Here is a 19821-nt window from a genome sequence, read left to right as displayed (position 1 = left end):
TCATGTATCTCCAATACTTCCCTGTTTCAAAAAAATGTATCATAAATTACATAAAAATATGGGTGGATTTTTCAGGGGCAGTGGCACACACCTGTAATCTCAGGACTCAGGGGCTGAAGTGGGAGGATCAAGTTAGAGCCCAGACTAGGCAATTTAGCAATTTAGCAAAACTTTGTCTCAAAAAATAAAAGGGGCTTGGAATGTAGTTCAGTCCAAAGGCCCTGGGTTCAATCCCCAATATCCCCCCTACACCCCACAGGTGGATTTGACCAAGGGGCCTTAGTCTGCATATTCTTGTTTTATAATTTCAAAAGATTACATATCTCACCTTTAAACAGGTTATTAGTAAATAATCTGTAAGTTTGAACCTTATAACTTTCAGGGAAGAATTAGAGGATTTGCTATGCAGACTACACAAGATACGGGTGAATGCTAGAATGTGAATAGACTCGGCTTAGGTAGAGTCAGGACATGTCCTGGTTCCCTGTTATGAATATTTCTTCTGTCAGATGGTCTCTAAAGCCAATCCCAGTCACAAACCACCCCATCTTAACACATTAAAAACATTTAATTCTGATGAGTGTTTGGGATCAAGTGAAGCTCACTTGGCTATTTTTCTTAACTTGGTGGAGTAAAGGTACAGAATTAATGTTTCTACCATTTTTATGTAAGTGCAAATTCCAGAGTTAAGGAGAGGGGCTAGAAACAATATCACACATTTAAAATATTTCAGAGGTTGAGAGACTATGAGAGGGGAGATGAACAGTGGAATCTAAAGCTATAGTTAATTGGAAAAGAAAAAGGGAAGACGGATAGGAATCATTAGCTGAATGAGTTAGGTTAGGTCCTGAGCCTAGAAGCCTAGAAAATCATGGTTTTACTAATAAAAGGTGTGTCGGGCGGGGGGGGGGGGGCATGAGAAGCAGCTAACTTCTAAATATGCGTTAAAAGAAGTTTGATTTTTAACAGTGTTTTATCTATCTAGATTTAAATATTCAGAACTCTCTTTCAAATACTCACTGGGGCACTTACTTGAATATAAACATTTTGTTTCTTTCCAACAACTTAGCAATACCCTGAAAAGATTATAATGGGCACATCACTAGAAGAGATGTATCACTTTTATCATTAGTTATTAAATCTATGAGAAGAGGGACCATTGGGACTTTTTAAACACCTAGGATTTATAAACATATAGTGGTTGTCAAAGTTTCTACAAAATCAGTTTTTCCTAAACTCCCAGATGAACTGTTGTCCTGTTGAGGTAAAAGACTGTCCTAACACATTGTCTTTCCATTCATTACACATAATCCACCATCTCTTAGGCATTGGAAAGATTGGAAAAAAGGATTGCTGGCTGGGGAGCAGGTGGTTGCTTTGCCTCAGAGTTCAGCAGCCCTTGTAGCAGGGAAATAAAGGAGGTCATAGAGGAAGACAGCATCCAGTGCCAGCCACAGGACTCTTGAACAAGAGAAACAGCACTGACCAGAACCACACATTACCAACACTGATTGAGAATTATTTATTAAGGTCCAATTAGTTAGCTTTTAATTTCCAATAGTTCACATCTCCTCTATAAAAATAGGCACATCAATAAAAGTCCACCATCTTTTCTTTAGCATCCAGTATAAAATGTTCTGCATTTTGTATAAAGTGTGTGCAAATGCCTTTCTACTAACTGATTCCCTACATTCTTTTCATCATGGCCCTTTTACAAGTCTACCCTCTCTTCCAACACTAACCACAAACTGGCTTTCTCCTTCCTAGACAGTCATTGTTCCTCAAGTCTTCTTTCTCTTAGACATTCTCCTGACCTCCCCAAACCTACTTCAAGACTCTGTTACTTCTTCATTGCATGTTCCAAGAAACTGATTCAATCACTATTTTCTTGGACAATGTATTGAGCACTTTTCACCTAATATGGCAGGAATCCATGAGGGGTAATTCCTAAAGAACAAACTTCAGCCAGTCACATACTGACACTTTGCTACAGAAAGGCTCCAAGCCATTTAATACATCAATCCTTATTCACTTGACATGTTTGATTTCTTTGCATTTCCTTCAAAAATTTCTTCTACATTACAGCTGTGGCTACCTAGAGCTGGATAACCTAAAAAAAAATTGGAATTGCTAGATATATTAGGGTGTCTTACTTATTATGACAATTGACTGTTTCTAATTCATTTTATTATATTAAAAAGTCACTCTCAACTAAAGTAACCATTGCATTTCTTTTGTACAAAGGTAATTTAACTGCCTTTCCTTACAAGTGCCACTTACACAGTGCAATAGCAGGAAATCTTTTCATAAAAGGTAAAAGACTAAGAAGACATTTCACATTTAAAAAAAAATCCTTCATGGGAATAGGTTCCTAAGTAAATAATCAATTATGTGGACAAAGTTTTATGTACACAAAATTTCTGAAATATTGAAAATTAGAAATAACCTAAATAATCAGTGATATGGGAATGGTTAAATGAACTGAGTTGCATCTGTTAAATGGAATATTATATAGCCACTAAAATTATCATTTTGTAAAAAATTTAATGCCATAGAAAAATCTGGCAATTATGAAATGAAAAAAAAACTAGCTATAAAACTGTTTACAGTTTAATCCCAATTATGTAAAAACATATATAATATACATACAGTTATACATGCGGGGAGCTGTTAAAGATGGTTACTTCTAGGTTGTGATATTATTGGCAATCATTTTTTCTTGTTTACACATTTCTGTTATTTTCAAGTTTTCTACAGTAAGTATGTATTATTTTATAACTTGGAAAAACACAGGCTATTAAAAACTTCCTCTGATGTACTGGCAATATTAATGTACTCAGGTATTTTAAATGTGCAGGAAAAGTATTACTGTGCTTCATTTTCTATGACTTTTTAGGGTACATATTCTTTTGGCAATAAACTTACAGTTTTTGTTTTATACTTGTTACAACACTTTAATAAAAATGTAATATTGTGAGTACAGCATTGTTTCTTTCAGAGCCTAAATAGATACTGGTTTTGACAACTAGTTTCTTCTATTTTCTAGAAGGTGTAAAATTAGTATCTTTTTATCTTCGTAAGTGAAGCATACCACATACATATATTGCCTGCATGCTTTCTAAAAAAATAATTCTAATTTACAGTTTTCTTACATAAGGAAAAAATTGAAATTATGGTAGTTTAAGTCTATAGCCTTATCCATCACAACATACTGGTAGGCATAAACATGTTTATTAAATGAAATGTATCCTTCAGAAATAAAAGGGAAGCCTGTACGTAAATGAAGTTGTGGACTCAATTAGTCAGACTTTATTCTGACTTGCACCAAACCACACAAAATTTTTTAAAGTCTAGTTAGTGTAGTTTAAATAGACACTCCAGAGTCTATTCCTGAATTCCATCATAAGAACTCCACTTTCTATTTTCAAAAGGAATGGGGATCAGGATGAGGGTTGTCACATAAGCTAATTTTTCTATATATCAAGTCTCACGGGGTCTAGGAACAAATACTGCCATTGGTTAGTGTTTAAGTACACAAGTGTCTTTCTTTCCTCTCTTGCTCCCCACCTTGCCCTAGAAACTGGGTGGGGAGCGGCTGTTCATCGCTCTATAGAAGACAGCTGGCTTCTCATCTTAGTTTCCTTTCTAAACCACAGAGTGGTCATTGCTGTGAACTCCAGCCAAGATGGTGTGGTTGAGGGAGGAAGCCGAGCGGTCAGAGCCTTCCGTGGGGCCGTTGGTGTTCTCGCTGCGCTGGCAGCACAGGATCTGCCTGAAGGTGGCGCTCATCTCCTTGTCTCGGTAGGAGTAGATGATGGGGTTCATGGCAGAATTGAACTCCGCAAGGAGGAGGAAAAATTTCTCATAGGCCAGAACGTCACACTGTGGGCAACACACGTCCAGCAGCAACAAGACCAATCCTGGGGTCCAACAGATGATAAAGGCACCTGAAAGGACAGGGGGAGAAATCAGGAGGAATAAAAAAAGAGAATGAAAAACATAGGTATGAAACGTGCAACCATAAAGCGATTTCAGATCAGTCCAAAAACACTCATATTGGAAGCTACCAGTCATCATTGCAAATAAAATATGAAATACTCAGAAAAAAATTTAATGACAATAACATTTCATTAATTTGGATCCTACTAATGTTGACTATGAGTCAATGATTATGATTACTTTGAGCAAAACACAGAGTTTGATACCCAACTGAGACATGAAAAACTGCATTCAGGATACACGCTGCCTGTCATAAGGACATGATTTTTAAGAGCAAAGGGTTGTTTTCAGTCAAAAGATAAGACCAAAGATAAATGTCCTTTAATGTCTAGTTAAGGCACAGTTTCTGGTTCTAGTTTTCCTGGGCTCAAGTCCTTGCTTCGCTGTTTAATGAAATAGATAAACATAGGCAAATTTCTTTTTTACCTATTTTCTCATCTGAAAAGTAGAGATGATTATATCTACTTTATGAGGTTCGTTACAAATATTAAATACTAAGAAAATGATAAATCAGTGTATATTAATGATGACCATAATATTATTATTACCTACCTGCTCAGTAGCAGGTAATAGCTTGTTCTGAAATAGCAGTTTATGACAATAAGATATGTCTTATTTTTATTCAATAATCACTTACACAGTGCTTTACAAATAACACAATCTACACAATAGCCATATGATATATAAACTAATACCCCCATTGTACAGATGAAAACACCTTAAATACTCAGCTCATGAGAAAGTTTAAATACTTAGCTCACTGCCACAGCACTGGGAAATGACAGGAGACAAATTCTAGGTTTTGTTCTTGGAGACCGGCTCCACAGTCCATGTCCAAGGAAACACTGCATTATACTTCTACTTCTCAAAGCTAATAAAATCAAACACTTTAGACCAAATTTATGCTTCAGATATCTTACTAATTTAGATCAGATTGTCCTACTTCTTCCCTTATTACAAATTGTTAAAAGTTTACTACAATTGCAAGAGAAATGGAGATACAGATTATATTCTAAATCTATTTTATTTAGTCTCATCATTTGGATGTGAGGGAAAGTGGAAGCTGTGAAATGGCATTAAAGCTTATTTTCTGGGGATCCTCAACTGAAAGAACATGAGCCAACAAGGCTGGGGATGGACACCACCATGATCCATTAGAGCTTACTGAGTGGGTCCCATGTAACAATCAGGCTAACAATGAGCAGGGGAGAATGAGGGTGACTGATACTTGGGCTGGAGTCCTAGGTCTGAACCAGCCTCAAGGAATGGGTTTCTCAAAAGGTAAACACACAAGATTTTGTCTTCGAACAGCCCAGTTTTGATTGTGAGCTTTCTTTTTTGAAACTTTTCAGCAGGGAAACGAAAATAAAGTGAAGAGAAAAGTATCCCCAGAAAGCTCTTCGTTCCACAACACAAATGCGTATTGGTCTCACACAGCTATTCGCTTTGAAGATTGTCCAAGGTGCTCTGTTTTCTCATAAATGCAATACCTTAGATTTTCCTTCGAGAGAAAAAATAATATTCCAAATATCAGGAGATAATAGCCAAGGAGCTATCTCAACTTCAATAAAAATGTTAATAAAGCATTCATTCCAGGTCCTTGAATTTCCTTTATTTAAAATCACTCAGAAAGCTAAACATAAAGGAAAATCAAAGGAATGCCTCTTGGGTTTCAGCAATAATGCATTATTCATTGAGAAGCCAGGAAGGGAATTATTCTCAGGGTGGAAAATGCTTGGATGGAAAATACATAGTCCCATTATTCATTTACTTGGAAACTAAAAACACACACAAACCCCTTATGAATAAAAAAGCATTCTTTCATGTTTCCTTTCTCCTTTCTGTTATCAAGGCAGTAATTCAGCTCAAACTTAGAGCTTGATTAGACACCAGCAACACATAGATATAGTTTAACTAAAATGATCTTTTTTTGCCTCCCAGGCACCAGAAGGAAACACTCCTTATTATGACATACTTGGTCAATCTGTTTGACTTGTTCAAAAGTGAGAAAATTCAAATAGTCATTTATTGCTTATAATTTTTTCCAATGTTAAAGTTCAAAAAGAAGAAGATCTTTCCAAAAAGAGCCATAGTCTTAGAAATTAGCTTATGGACCTTACTTTTATACCCCAAAACTTACAAGGAGCCCTGTTACACTGGACACAGGAAGGGGGTAACACCACAGCCCATTAGGAGCTAATTCACGTGGACACTTCACTGAGGAACCCAGAGTCTTCTCCTTCACTGAAAGGAATTGTTTGTAGTAGCACGATTAGGCCCAACCACACTGTGTTTTTATCTTTAAGACTCAGTCAAATAATTTCAGTGACTCACAGTACAGACCTCAGAAATCAACATGTAAAACCAATTGCACAGAACTGTCACCGCTTCTTTCTTCCCTTCCTTTCCACATGGGTGTCAAGGACCAAAAGATGAGAATGAACTGCAGATGCGGAGTAAGAGGCCTGGAAAATTCCAAAGTAGTTAGATTCCTAAACCATAGTGAATGAATATTCTGAAACCAAGTTCTCTTGAAATAAGAATTTCTCTGAGTTTCTAAAAACAAAAATAAATCACAATCCCTTTAATAAGAAATAGCCAACCATAATTCAATTGCGTTGTAGGACTTGATGTGTGTATCATGGATGTTTCCAATATGTGGGCTGTAGAGGGTCAAGTGTACACCTATAAGACATGTTAATAAGAAACAAAAGCACAAAAGCCCTCTACCTCAGTGTCTATAAAGTGAAGAACTAACATCTCCCTGCCTGCCTCACAGAGCATGGTGCGGATCGAATTGAGATACAACTTGTAAAAGCCCTCTTTAAACTGCATCTCTACCTGACCACCATAAAAGGCATAGACCCAAGCAGAACATGAAAGCAAGAATTGAACCAAAAAGACCAGGCATTTTGAAAAGCTCTGGGACTACACCGTTGTGGTTATAAGAATCTTAGGACTTGCAATGGGATGTGAAGAGGAAAATAACAAGGTATAGAGAAAGGGAACACATGGAAGCACAGGAGCCCACCTCATTTGCAAGGTTCTCAAGGTTCAGTTCAACTCCTACCAACATGAGGACTAAAATAACATGGTACTCAGTAGAGACAGTGTTGTTGGTAGTTCATTTCCAGCACATTTTTAATAAAGCAATCCCTACAGATCAAGGAACAAAACCAATGAATGATACGGAACAGTATGAAGTAAGAGGAAATACATAGTTATGATTATTCATTGCAAAGTCATAAGCAGATGGGGCAGAAGATAAGATATCCAAGGTCACAAAGGCTTTGTATAACAGGCTAACACTTGAAATATTTTCCAGTCTGGCATTTGTTCTCACCCCTATCCTTGCAGAGTTTCTAAGAAATAATGACTTTCTTGCCCCTGGTCAGAATTTCATTTAAAATATAACATTAGTGACAGAGTGGAAGTGATCATGACAAGGAAAAATATCAGATATTTTCAAATTCCAGAAGAGAAATATCGAGAGCCTACTTCAGGCATCAGTTTGGGGAAAGAGATATAGGAGGACTGGAAAGGTATTTAGGAGGCAGACCCCATTTGATGGTGAGAAAGATGAATCTAACTTCCAGATATTCAATTTGGAGGAAGAAAGGATGGTGGTACCTTTTTCTGAGGGAGGAAATAAAGGGGACAGTGTTGATTGCTGTTTTGTGAGAAGAAGTGAAGAGTGTTGCATGTATGTTTGGTCTGGGCGGTCCACAAGACATCAGATGGAGATGCCTTAAAGGTACCATGATGGCCAGGGATTTAGCTCAGTGGTGCCGATGCCTGCCTTGCAAGCACAAGGTCCTGAGTTTGATCCCTGGTACAAAAAAAAAAGTACCATGATAGGCTCATGGTAGTCTGAGTCTTGGGAAACTTGTCTCTCATTGTGCAGAACATTCTGCTTGATTTGCCAATGTTACAAGGAACATGGGGAGGAGGATATACAAAACATGTTGGCAGGTTGCTTTTCCTTGAACAAGCTTCATTCCTTTCATATACATCTGTCAAAGCAATCTGGGAGGGCCCGATCCCCACAAAAATGGAGGGAGAGGTGCTGGAATGTAGATGCAAAAGGCAGGGACAAGAGTCTGTTTAGAACAACAGGTCACAGCTGCAGACCCAGATCCTGTTACCACACCTTCCCTCAAATCTACACAACCCATCAGCTGAGTAATGCTTACCATCTGGTCTTACAATTTGTCTTTTTTTTTTCTACAATGACTTTTTCCTAAATAGTTGAACTTTACTTCTTTGCTTACATATAGAATACAAAAGCTAAAGTTTAAGAAGAAAATAAAGCCCTGCCAGAGAAGATCTCTAGGGACAGAGCCCAAGATTTTTGATGGGAAAAAAAACAGAAAGCACTTCCAGTCTGGCTGGCAAAATTGTGCTTTTACAAAAAATTCAAACATTCCATGGATCCAAAACATGTCAAGGTAAATCAATTCTACACCAGCACTGTGCCCAAATTAACCTCTCTTTGGCTTCGCTCTTTCTGTTTCTTAAACAAAAGTTATATTTATCTCAGAAGTCGGTGGTGGAGCTCAAGTGAGAAACTAAGTATTTCAATACAGAAGCTGCTTTTTCTAATGCCACTAAATGGTGTATTTTCTCAGGGAAGTATCCCTGAGTCCAGTCAAATTTTAGCTCATCTCTGTAGTTTTATTGTGCTCTGCTATAAAGGTGCATGGTTAGCTAGGAAATCTTGTGTTCCATATCTTAAGCAAAGCTCTTTTAGGTAATAGGCCACAAAATACAAAGCTTATTTCTCGGTCTAACAACTATGGTGTCATCATAATGAGATTATATGTGATAATTTTTTTCTAAAAGCTTTTTCTAAAAGAGTTTTCTAAGGAAAAAAATAAGAACCAAGAGAGTATGTAAAGGTGCATATATCCAATGATGAATGTCATTATATTGTACACCTAAAATGTAACAATAAAAAACATACAAAAAAAAGATAATCAGATTATAGTCAGACAACCTAAGTTTGAACAGCTTTTTGTGTTCTCTTGAATTTCTAATTGCTTTTTGGTGTTACCCCCCCAACACACACACACACACACACACACACACACACACTAAAGGAACACATGGTTTATTTCAGTATATTCCAACAGAAGTATGTCACAGATGTAATTCTAAGCTTTAATTATAAAATTGCTCTGTAAAGACATTTCATGAAACCCTCTGATTTACTATCCCAATCAAATTAATTAATTTCTAGGGCTGTGGCACAGTTTCTTTGGGGATTGCTTCTCTGAATATCTAGGTGGTATAATGTGTGCTGCAACGTTTATCTTCCTCTTTGTCTGGAAGATTTTTTTTCCTCCTCTCCACTTCTACTCATTTTCTACAGTATATCCATGAGAAGTTTTTCTAGAAAATTTGCATAAGGTCAAGATCCTTTTCTCTCAGAATACTGTCTTATAGTAACTAGGAACGTAGAGGACTTGTCTATGGTCTAATGTTATAGGATTTCCATTCCATTAATGTAAGAGTCCTGCATTATATGGTCCATCCTACTTCCCAACCTTCATTTTATACCAACATCCTTCCTTCTGGATAGAGTAGCATTCCTATTCCTTTCAGTCTGTCACAAATTCCAAACATAAATCTTTGTATATGTTTTCTCTCTTCCTGTATGTTATTGCCCCTTCCTCAAATTAATTCCTATTCTCTCTTTACTTAACACTACTCCTGGGATGCCTTCTTTGATTACAAAATCCCTACTTACATGCTGTCATATAAAAGCTAACCTTCCATAGTAGAAGTTAACATAGCTATAATTTGCTTTTATTTATAGTTCTATTATTATTATTTTTCTCTTATTCAAACTATTTTTGCTCCTCAATGTGTCTATACTAACAAAATTTTGGAACTATTTTAAGTTTTATATAAACATTTGTTAAATGAATTTTTAAAACTAAGTGAAAGAATATACACCTGACTAGCTAACTATTTAGGTCATTAATCAAATTTTTTCTCATCCACTACTACCTGACACTGTCATAAATTTTTTCTTTAACTTTGGGAGATCACCAGCTTGCCAGTGTATATCTATTTTGATGTGTTCTCATTGTTCATAATTCTTGCTTAGTCCTCAATGTGCAATTTTATTTAAAGTCTGCATTGTTCTTTAGATTAAGGAAATATCCTTTTATTTCTCTGAGTACTTTGGTTTCCATTCTTTTTGTTCATTTCCTCTGGGACTTATTTTGTAATGGCTATTGGACTTTAGAATCTATATTTGAAATCTGATTACTTCTTAAAGTCTTAAATTTTTCTTCCATATTTTCAACTCTTGCTTTTTATTTGGTATCCTGTGAGGTATATTGGACTTACTTTCCAGATCAAATGTTTGGTCTTTAGCGATTTGGTCTTTGATCTAATTTGTTATTAGAGAGTGCTTTATGGATGAAGGAAAGCAGGCAATCAGATGTTTTATTATTAATTATTATTATCATCAGGAACTTTCTTACTTTCTGAATGATGTCTTTATATAGTAATGCACCTTAATTTAGTCAAAATACTATTTTTTAAAATCTGTGAAGCCACCAGTTAACAACTTTTTTGAAGCTATTTGTTGTTTCCTATGCTGCTGGTTTCCATGTACAATGTTGCTCTACTTCATGTGCACTGGAGGGCACCATGCTTCAGAGAATGTCTCACATTTTACAGGAAACTTTCCTGAATGGTGAACCCTCTTTACTTGGAAATACAGCGTAATAGATTCCCACCAAGCTAGGTTTTTCCTATACCTAAAACTTCCAGTGATGCCATCTAATGAGTAGGCAAAATGGACTATCACATGGGCAGAAGCGTTTTCCTCTTATCCACGTATACAGAAATGAGTCATAGTAATGCTCTAGTAATATAGAAATAGCATGACCATCTAATTAGTTTCAGTATGTACCAAGTCATAGGTCCTTTCAAGCACACACATGACACTTCCAATGGTAGCAGTGGTAGTAGATCCTCTCAGGAACAGAATATGACCCCTGACATCTCTAGAAGCATACAAAACAGGAAATATTTTAATTCACTTTCAAGAAAGCCAATACATGCAGCAATCTAAACCATGTTAAGATGGGTCACTGGCTCTCTTCTTCCTTGTAAATGTCCTTCTGATTACTACTGACCTCTGTCTTGGGACAAAGTAGTTGAGGGTAAGATTGACTCACTATTACTAAGCATTATCACCCAACAATAACTAAAAGCAATGCTACTCCAAGCCCTGCCAAAGGATTTTCTTGTACGCCCTTATATTTTTAAATGGCAGATATATTTTAAATTTGTAAATACACATATAGAATATGTAAGCATAAATACACATTTAAACTTACATATATAACATATATAAATGTACATATGACATGCATGCATATGTGCATTCAGAAAACTCCCTTCATTTAACATCTTAAAAAAGATGATTCATTTTCTTTTACATGCAGCAGACTAAGCCTTAAATAAAAAAATTGGTATATGTATCTTCACATTGAAAATAATTAACTATTCTCAAAATAATTCAGTCTGTTGTGATCCTTAAACCTAGTGATAGATTACAATTTTTTGAAAAGCAAATTAACTGCTCCCCTATTTTCAAAATAATAAATCATACATCTCATAGAAAATCTATGTTGTCAACTTCAAGCTGATGCCATCTAACTTAGAAAGTGATACTAAACTCATTGCATGACTGTGGCCGAGCTGTTACCAAGGTGATTTGAATAATATTTATCCTTTTAAAAGGATAAATGAAATCCCTACCCTCTTGAATCTTTCCTTAGCAAAAGTTCAACATTAACAGGAAGTTTATAATTGGTTTTGCAACATATTTAATTTTTCAGCTATGAATTGATTCCTCCAAAATGATACAAGTCTAAACAAGAACTGAAATCTGGTTGAAAATGCTTGTGGAATTCAGCAAATGACAAAATCCTGTAGATTTTGTTTTGCAGTTTATGAATTACTGACATAGATTGAGAAGAAATGCATTACTCAGTAGAGAAACTTCAAGGATAGACAAAGACGAAATTTTATTTACAATTCATTTTCTTACCATCAAAATGGGAAGAAATTCAAAACTTAATCCAAAAGCAAATTCAGAAAATTTTGTGAAATAGCTTGATAATTTCACAACCTAAACATACCACACACACCTTATACCATCATATATGTGATATATATAGACTATAAATATACACATGTATTAATTCTAAAAGAAAAAGAAATGAAGAACAGCAGAAAGCGTAAATGTCATTATTCTTTTTGAATAATGTCTGTTTACTACTGTTGCCAAATGTCCTGGATTGATCTTCACAAAGCACAGATTCCTGGCAGAGCAGAAGTGAAGCACAGACTGTTCTGCTATAATATGATAGCTATGTGCCTCAGATATTTCCCATTATCAAAACTCTTCATGAAACACTTTCTTAAAGCCAAATCTTTAAAAGAAAGTTTATAAAAACAATTACTTAATGAGAAGTGGGGGTTTATGCACAATCATAAACGTTTTTTCAACACAATTTTCAGTGACTTCAACTGCAAATGTAGAGTAAAAAACTGGCATGTCAAAACTGACGAAACTGTCTGAATATCATAAAACAAAGTCTAATTCATAAATCTTAAGCAAAAGTCAATCTGTTCTAAACCCAGCAAAATAAATTCTATAATATCACCTTGAGAATTTGTTGTAAAGATATATCCACACATAACACAATCATGCAAGTGCATGGAATTGTTTGCAGTATGGTTTATTTTAAAAGTTGGAGTAACCACAGAGAAATAAACTTACATTGCATCCATAAAGTAGAAACAAATTCAAAATTTCTAAAAGTTATTAAGATAGTCTATCTTTACTGATACCAAATGATCTCCAAGATAAATTATTAGGTAAAAAGAACAAGATAAGAAATATGTATAATTATGCTGCCAATGGGCCTTGACAATAAGTACAACAAAAAAGTGGGCATACATATGCCCTATAATAACCCCCAACTGAGGCTAACAGTCAATTCATTTTAGAAAAGTTTAGAACAATAAATCATAAAATGATACATTAAGCATGCTATTTGACTTAAAAAACAAATTTGTATTCATTTGCCAGTCCTTTGGCAGAGAGTCAAGGCTTTTCATGTGAAAAGGGGTCTCTTGACTGAAGTTCTGTGTCATCTTCCAAGCAAAAGTCACACCAATTAAGCATCACATACTACTTCCAATTTGGCTCCTTCAAAATGGAATCAGCACTTGAAATTCTTGCAAAGCAATTTGAGTGCCAAAGCCTTGCAGATTTTTTATGGTTTCTCCAAACTTTAAAAGCTGTTTTTTCCAGCTATTTTAAAGCAATAGTTTTTCAACTTTCCCTCATTGAATATTAAAGAAGAATTCACCTAATTTTCCCAAAAATGAGGTTTTTTGCACTCATTTTTACTAGGTTTTATAATATTTAGCTAGCTATATAATTATGATAGCTTGATATAGACAGTTTTAGGAGCAAAAGCAATTTGTTTTTAATAACCAGCAGGAGCTGAATTTTTGGCCTTAAAATTATACCGTACTAAACTTTAATTTTTAAAAAAATTATCCAACTATATGTGCATCTGCTATATGTCAGGTGCTGTTCTTGGCACTAGAAATACAGTAGTGAATGAAAGAGAAAAATATTTCTTCCTCATTGAGCTTAGGTTGTGTGAGGGAAGAGAAAAAACCAACTAAAAAATAAAGTGCAAAAGTGCAATGCTTTTTTAGAGGGGTATATTATTTGGAGACTATGAGAAAGCAAGTTTAGACACAAGAAGAGCTCACACAATAATCCACACTAAAGGTGGTGGCGGCTTTGAACATGGCAAGGTGGTGATTACAGATGAATTTTGACCATAAAATGATTTATTGACAAGAAGGTCACACTGGTGACAGCTCAGGGGAGTTATGAGAACAGAAGCCCCACTGGAGCAGGTTCAAGAGAAAACAGAAAAGAATTTGGATGCTGGAAGTAGAGACAACTCCTTGAAGCAGTTCTACTGTGAAGGGAAAAAGAGAAAAGTGGCTGTGGTCATGATTTTTATGTTTTACAAAGCTATGGTTAAAACCTCAAATTGATGGAAAGAAAGTCAAAAATAGGTTTATGTTCAGTGTGTAAATGCAAATACACACATGTCCCCTCACTCCCATACATCCTCATACATGTAGAGCATATCTTTTGGAACGCTACATCTGAAACTGGTTTTTACCATGCCTGAAGACTGAAGCAAAAATGAAAATATATTTCTCACCATTAGACTTTTTGTTTATCATAAATTGTTATTTTGAGTTAAATTGTAAAACTGCAAAATAGTTCAGAACTTCCAGCATTAAATTTAACAGGACATCAACAGAGCTGCTAAAAATTCAAAACATATTTAGGTTGTTTGCTGCACAAATAGCATATTTTGGCTAAGAAACAATCAATAGTAGTTCTAGTAATATAAATTATATTCCCTAATCAAGTGATTGGATTTTTGCAAATCAAATTATATAAACTCAGTCAACAGAAGGAATGTAACAGTCTACAAATTACTTAAATAGCCCCATAACACTATCATAGTTTTGCTTGTGAAGCAGGAAACAGTTTAAAAATAAATAAAAATGAGAAATAAATGAAACATGCATTTAATGCAAGAATTTGGTGGTGATGGGGGTTTCCCAAGAGAAAGAAATTAGAATATGCTACTAAAATAGAAAACAAAAAATAAAAAACTTGATCAAGACAATAAATATGGCATTTGAAAAGATAGACAAATTTCTTATAATTATGACTAAGGAAACAAAGGTAGAAGTTAGAAAGAAGAAATAACAATAAATGATGAAGGAACTCACAAATTGATGGAAGTTGTATAAAATTATTTGCCAATATATTGGAAAATATGGCTAAAATTGATGGTTTTATAAGACACAGAAACTATTAAAATTGATAAAATAGTTTGAACATCTGAATATATCCACAAAAGAGTGTAATTTTAATAGAGTCTCTTAACCTCTTCAAAAGCCACAAAATTCAAATGGATTTATGGATTAAATTTAATAAATTTTTTTGTATAGAATTTACTCTGTTCCCAAGCATTAGATTTTTTAAAAAAGTGTTCAATTTATTTTAAAAGCCTAAAATAAACAGTGCAAACTGGACAAAACAATATCTTCCTCTACAAAATTATAGATTAATTTTTCTCAATGTGAGCAGGACTGGCTTTAGGGATGGAAAATCTCTATGACATGTGGTTGTTCCATGAATTATGGAGCACTTAGCACCCTGCCATTACCCCACTAGAAGCCAGCAGACACCCACTCCTAACTCTTCCCCTGCCAGTCTTGCTTGTGGCCAGCAAAAATAAACACTCAGATTCCCAAATGTCCCTCAAAGGCTCTAAGGGAGAAGCCCTCAGTTCTTGGGAACTACTGCAAAGAATAGGCAATCTCATGAAAAGGAATCTATCTGCATATCTATCTGAATCCAACAGTATACTAACTATGCTATGATATAAACAAAAATGGCTTAACATTAGGAAATCTATTCATTCAATTCATTATATCATTAAGTTAAAGGAAAAAAATTATTAACACCCCCAAATCATCTGGTAAAATTCAAAACTCACTCACTAAAAAGGAAAATAAAACACTACTAGCACATCAAAACTTGTTAAAAAGACAAATTTAATAATCTAGGAATATGGGAAAATTATAGAATATTTATAAGAAACTATGAAAGATCTAGTTAACTAGAAGTATTTCTTTAGCAGCAGGAATAAGAAAGGGGGGTCAGCTTTTACTGATGTATTCTAGTCATTGAAGTAAAGCAAAAGATAGAGGTAAAAATATTGAAAAAAGAGTAAGTTATTTTTAGATTTCTCACTTGTTAATAGAAAAGCTAAATACTAATAACTACCACAGAACAATTATTGAGAAAAATTTTAATTCAGTAAAATAGACATATATAAATTAAGCTGCAAAGTAAATAAATTGAGATTCCATTTACAAGATGATCATAACACAGCAAAAGTATATTATCCTTTCATAAAGAAAATTACATAATTTTTTCATGAATAACCAAAATAAAAAGAGCTATGTAGCATATTCTTGAATGGGAAGACTCAATAATTTTAAAGTAAAAATTACTTCAAAATGTATTTGTGAAAAAGATGTGTTATGTACATGTACCAACTCCCCATAAAGAATATAAACATTATGTACTACAAATGGATACTAATAAAAAAGTAAATTTGTGTATTAAATGCATAGGTCGAGGTACAAGTTAATGAAACACTTTAATGAAAGAGAAATGTCTATTAAAGGTTGACATCAAACCAGTTTTAAATTATTTTGGTATTAACAAAAGTAGAGATTTGTTCGAAACAATGGAGCATAAAAATGGACCACTGCATGTAACAGAATCTAACATATACACAGTATTTTTAAAGAAGACAAAAGAGGAAATGCTCAATTAATACTCTTAGAGTAATTACTGTTTGATAGAGACAAATCAAAGTTAGATTCCCCTTATAAATCAATATAATAGTAAAGTGAACAATCTGAAAAAATAAAGGATTTGAACAAATACTTCTCAAAAGAAAATACATGACTAGCTCTTTAAGGTCATGAAAGAATACTCAAATTCATTAGTTACCAGGAAAAGGCAAATGAAAAGCATAATAAGATATTGTTACATGCCCAGTAAGATGGCTAAGATTAAAGAAGGACTGTAGAAAGCATGGCTGAGGTATACTGGAATTGGCACTTTCATCCCTATTGGTGGAAATATAACATACTAAGAGTGTTCTGGCAAATACTTTGGCAGTTAAACATTCTTACACTAGGCATTTCAGCCATTCCATTCCTAAATATCTGTCCAATAGAAAGAAAGCCTATTTAAAAATAGATGAAACAGAAGTCCTCTTCACATAATTATAATTTTTCCTCAATGGGGGCAGGATTGGCTTTAGGTATAGAAAAATTCTTTGTTCCATGAATGTTCATGTACATGTACAGTTCACACAAAACTATGTACCTGAATGCTCACAGTAGTTTAATTAACACACCAAAAGCCCATCAGCAGATGAAACATGAATATATAGTAATATTTTTACAAGATGGAATACTACTCAGCAATAAAAAACCAAACTATTGATATATGTAACAATATGGTTGATCTTGGAATAATTATGGTGAATGAAAAATGCTATAGTATAAACAGGCCCATTTATATAAGATTTTAGAAAATGCAAATAAATCTAAAGTGACAGAAGACAGACCACTGGTTGCCTGGGGCAGGAGTGAAAGGAGGAATTAATCACAAACAAGCACTAGAAAAAATTTCAGGTGATGGAAACTTTAGTTACCTTGGTTAAGGCAATGATTTCACAGATACATATATCTATATCTATATATGTTAAAATTGTATATTAGAAATATATGCAGTGTTTATATGTCAATTATAATTCAATAAAGTGAGGAGAAGGAGAGAGAGAGATTGAGAAAGAAACTGACCAAGACCAGAACGGGCAGAATCAAACACCTCTAGTTTCCTCTTCTCCTGGCTTTCTGGTAGAAAGTAGCTCAGAACCACTCAGTAAGGGGTTAGTAGTGCACTGTTCCCCCCATGGAGAAGCCGCTGTGGTCCAGCATTCTCGAAGACTGTTGACGCAGGGATGAGAGGTTAACAAGCTCTTCTGGACTCAGAACTAAAACTAATCAGTATTAAATATGCTTTTCTAATTTTAGCAAAGATAGCTAGCAGATTGGAGAAGATTTTAAATGCTCTTAATAATGACACAGTGTGTAATAAATGGGCACATTTATATACTGTTGATAGAAGTGTCATTTGAAATCTTTTGAGAGGGCAAATTGGCAATGTATCTAAGTTTAAAATGTTCTCTGTAATCTAATGGTTCAGTTAGAAATATCTGAGGAAGCATCAAAAAAATGAATATGGATCATTCGATAAATATTGGTAGAAAATTATAAATAATCTGTTCATTGATAGTATAAATAAGCAGTCACAGCAACCACCACACAAATTTACTTTACTGTATCTGCCTACATGGGAAGACATACATACTACACTAATAAATTAATTAATTAATAAAGTTACACTATGCACAATATCCCATTGATTATAAAATTGCTCTAGGTACTTACATGCATATGCACTCTATGTGGATTACCAAAAAAGCAATCTAGAATGATACATAGAAAATTACGAACAGTAGTGACCTTAAGGGGGCAAGGACAGTGCAGTGTACTTTAAATTTTAATGTAACCATTTTTGTAATTTTTTTTGGCAAGGAACATGTTTCCTTTTTATAATTAAGGAAATGGATGACAATATTCAGGCATTATTCACATGGGCACTCAAGAGCCTAGTTAGTGGGGAGGAAGACTGATCAAGGTTCCTTGGAAATAAAATTTCTTTTACTCTCCCAAGCTAGGTAATTTGGAGGGCTTTAAAAGTATGTATTCATATTTTATAGGAGAAAAGAACCTGACCTGAGGTCAAATGCCATTACTTTCCCTTATTAGCTCTGTGACAATGGATGTTACTCTCTTTTGAAGACACACATTTTCTTTGTCAAATGGCCATGACCTACTTTCAGCACTATTGTGAGGACTAATAAGACACTGTAGGTGAAATATAAAGTATGGGGCCATCTAATAGAATCCCTTCATTGTGTTTTCTCATTCAGGGAATACCCAAAGAATAAAGCTACAAGAAATAGATATTTGGGGTGAATTCTTATTGGCTCTCTCAAGCTAGAGACAGGTAACAGGGGAATTACACTCCCTACTCTATTATCCTTGTCACAGAGTAACCACAAGGGTGTCCACAGTTATCAAAATAAATTCTGAAGTAATCCACCAGCATTCCTCCATGAGTTATCAGACTTCAGGGTCAGTCACCTCTCTGCTTAAAGTTGAAAATAAAATGAGTATTTTCTTCTTATTTCTTAACTTTAGACTATCACATTCAAAAAAGAACATAAGGTAAGGGTCAAGTTAATAAGCTGATAAAGAGGTCCTTGATCTTACTTTACTTCAGGCAGAGGAGAACAATTTCTGAAGAGTAAAAATTAATCTTGATTGGCTTGAGATGGCCCTAGGGGCTTAGAAAAGCACACTTCTGGATGTGTCTGGTTGGGTCATGGTGCCATGACTCTGGTGACTATGTCTGGTTCCTGGCCCTTTCCTCCAGGGTGCTCTTCGCCTGTGCTTTCCTTCCTGACCACCACAAAGTAAGCAACTTTGCTCCACCATGATGTTTCTGCCTTGGAGTCAGCCAACCATGGACTGCAAGCTCTGCAACCATGAGCCAAAATAAACTTCTCTTCCCTTAAATTGGGGCTATCAAGTATTTCATCCCAGCAATGGGAAAGTGAACAATACATGCTACTTCAGCCTGCTAAGCTATGCTAGTATTCTGGGAAAGGATGAAATCCTTCAGGCACTGGAAAGCCTGGGAGGACAGACGAGCTATAGTAGACACTCCATTCTGAGCATGCTCAAAGCTGCACAGCAGGAGCAGCTGCCCACAACCCAGGCAGAACAAGTGAAATTTGGGGCAGCTTGTTGTAAGCTACCTTCTCTGGGGCAGAGGCCAGATCAGCCCGAATAAGATCCACCCGTTATTTTTAATTACAGGGCCTGACCCAGTTGATAAGTTTGAGAACAAAGAAGGCGTGGAGGCAATTTCTTCAGAGGATGGGCACAAACTATTTTTCACAGACTAAATCTTGGGAGATCGTGGAGGGATGTACACAACATAAGCACTGAGAAGAGCATGTT

The 19821-nt window shown here is 35.0% G+C and overlaps 1 protein-coding gene across 13 annotated transcripts in view; it reads right to left on the bottom strand.

Annotated features, from left to right (window-relative positions):
- Positions 1–1498: 1498 nt before the first annotated feature.
- Positions 1499–19821, bottom strand: part of Lpar1 (lysophosphatidic acid receptor 1) — a 149023-nt gene continuing 130700 nt past the window's right edge. For all 13 annotated transcript variants that reach the window (XM_013073485.3, XM_004848123.3, XM_004848128.4 and 10 more), the window contains one exon: positions 1499–3947. In XM_013073485.3, coding sequence (XP_012928939.1) covers positions 3646–3947 — 302 coding nt within the window. In that variant the 3' untranslated portion in view covers positions 1499–3645. The remainder of the gene's footprint in view (positions 3948–19821) is intronic.

Source organism: Heterocephalus glaber, unplaced genomic scaffold (genome assembly GCF_053883595.1).
Source record: "Heterocephalus glaber isolate CG9 unplaced genomic scaffold, H.glaber_assembly_v1.0 deba00001481, whole genome shotgun sequence".
NCBI classification, from domain to species: Eukaryota; Metazoa; Chordata; class Mammalia; order Rodentia; family Bathyergidae; genus Heterocephalus; species Heterocephalus glaber.
The sequence above is the reverse complement of the archived record's forward strand: the minus strand, read 5'-3'. Positions and strand labels throughout refer to the sequence as shown.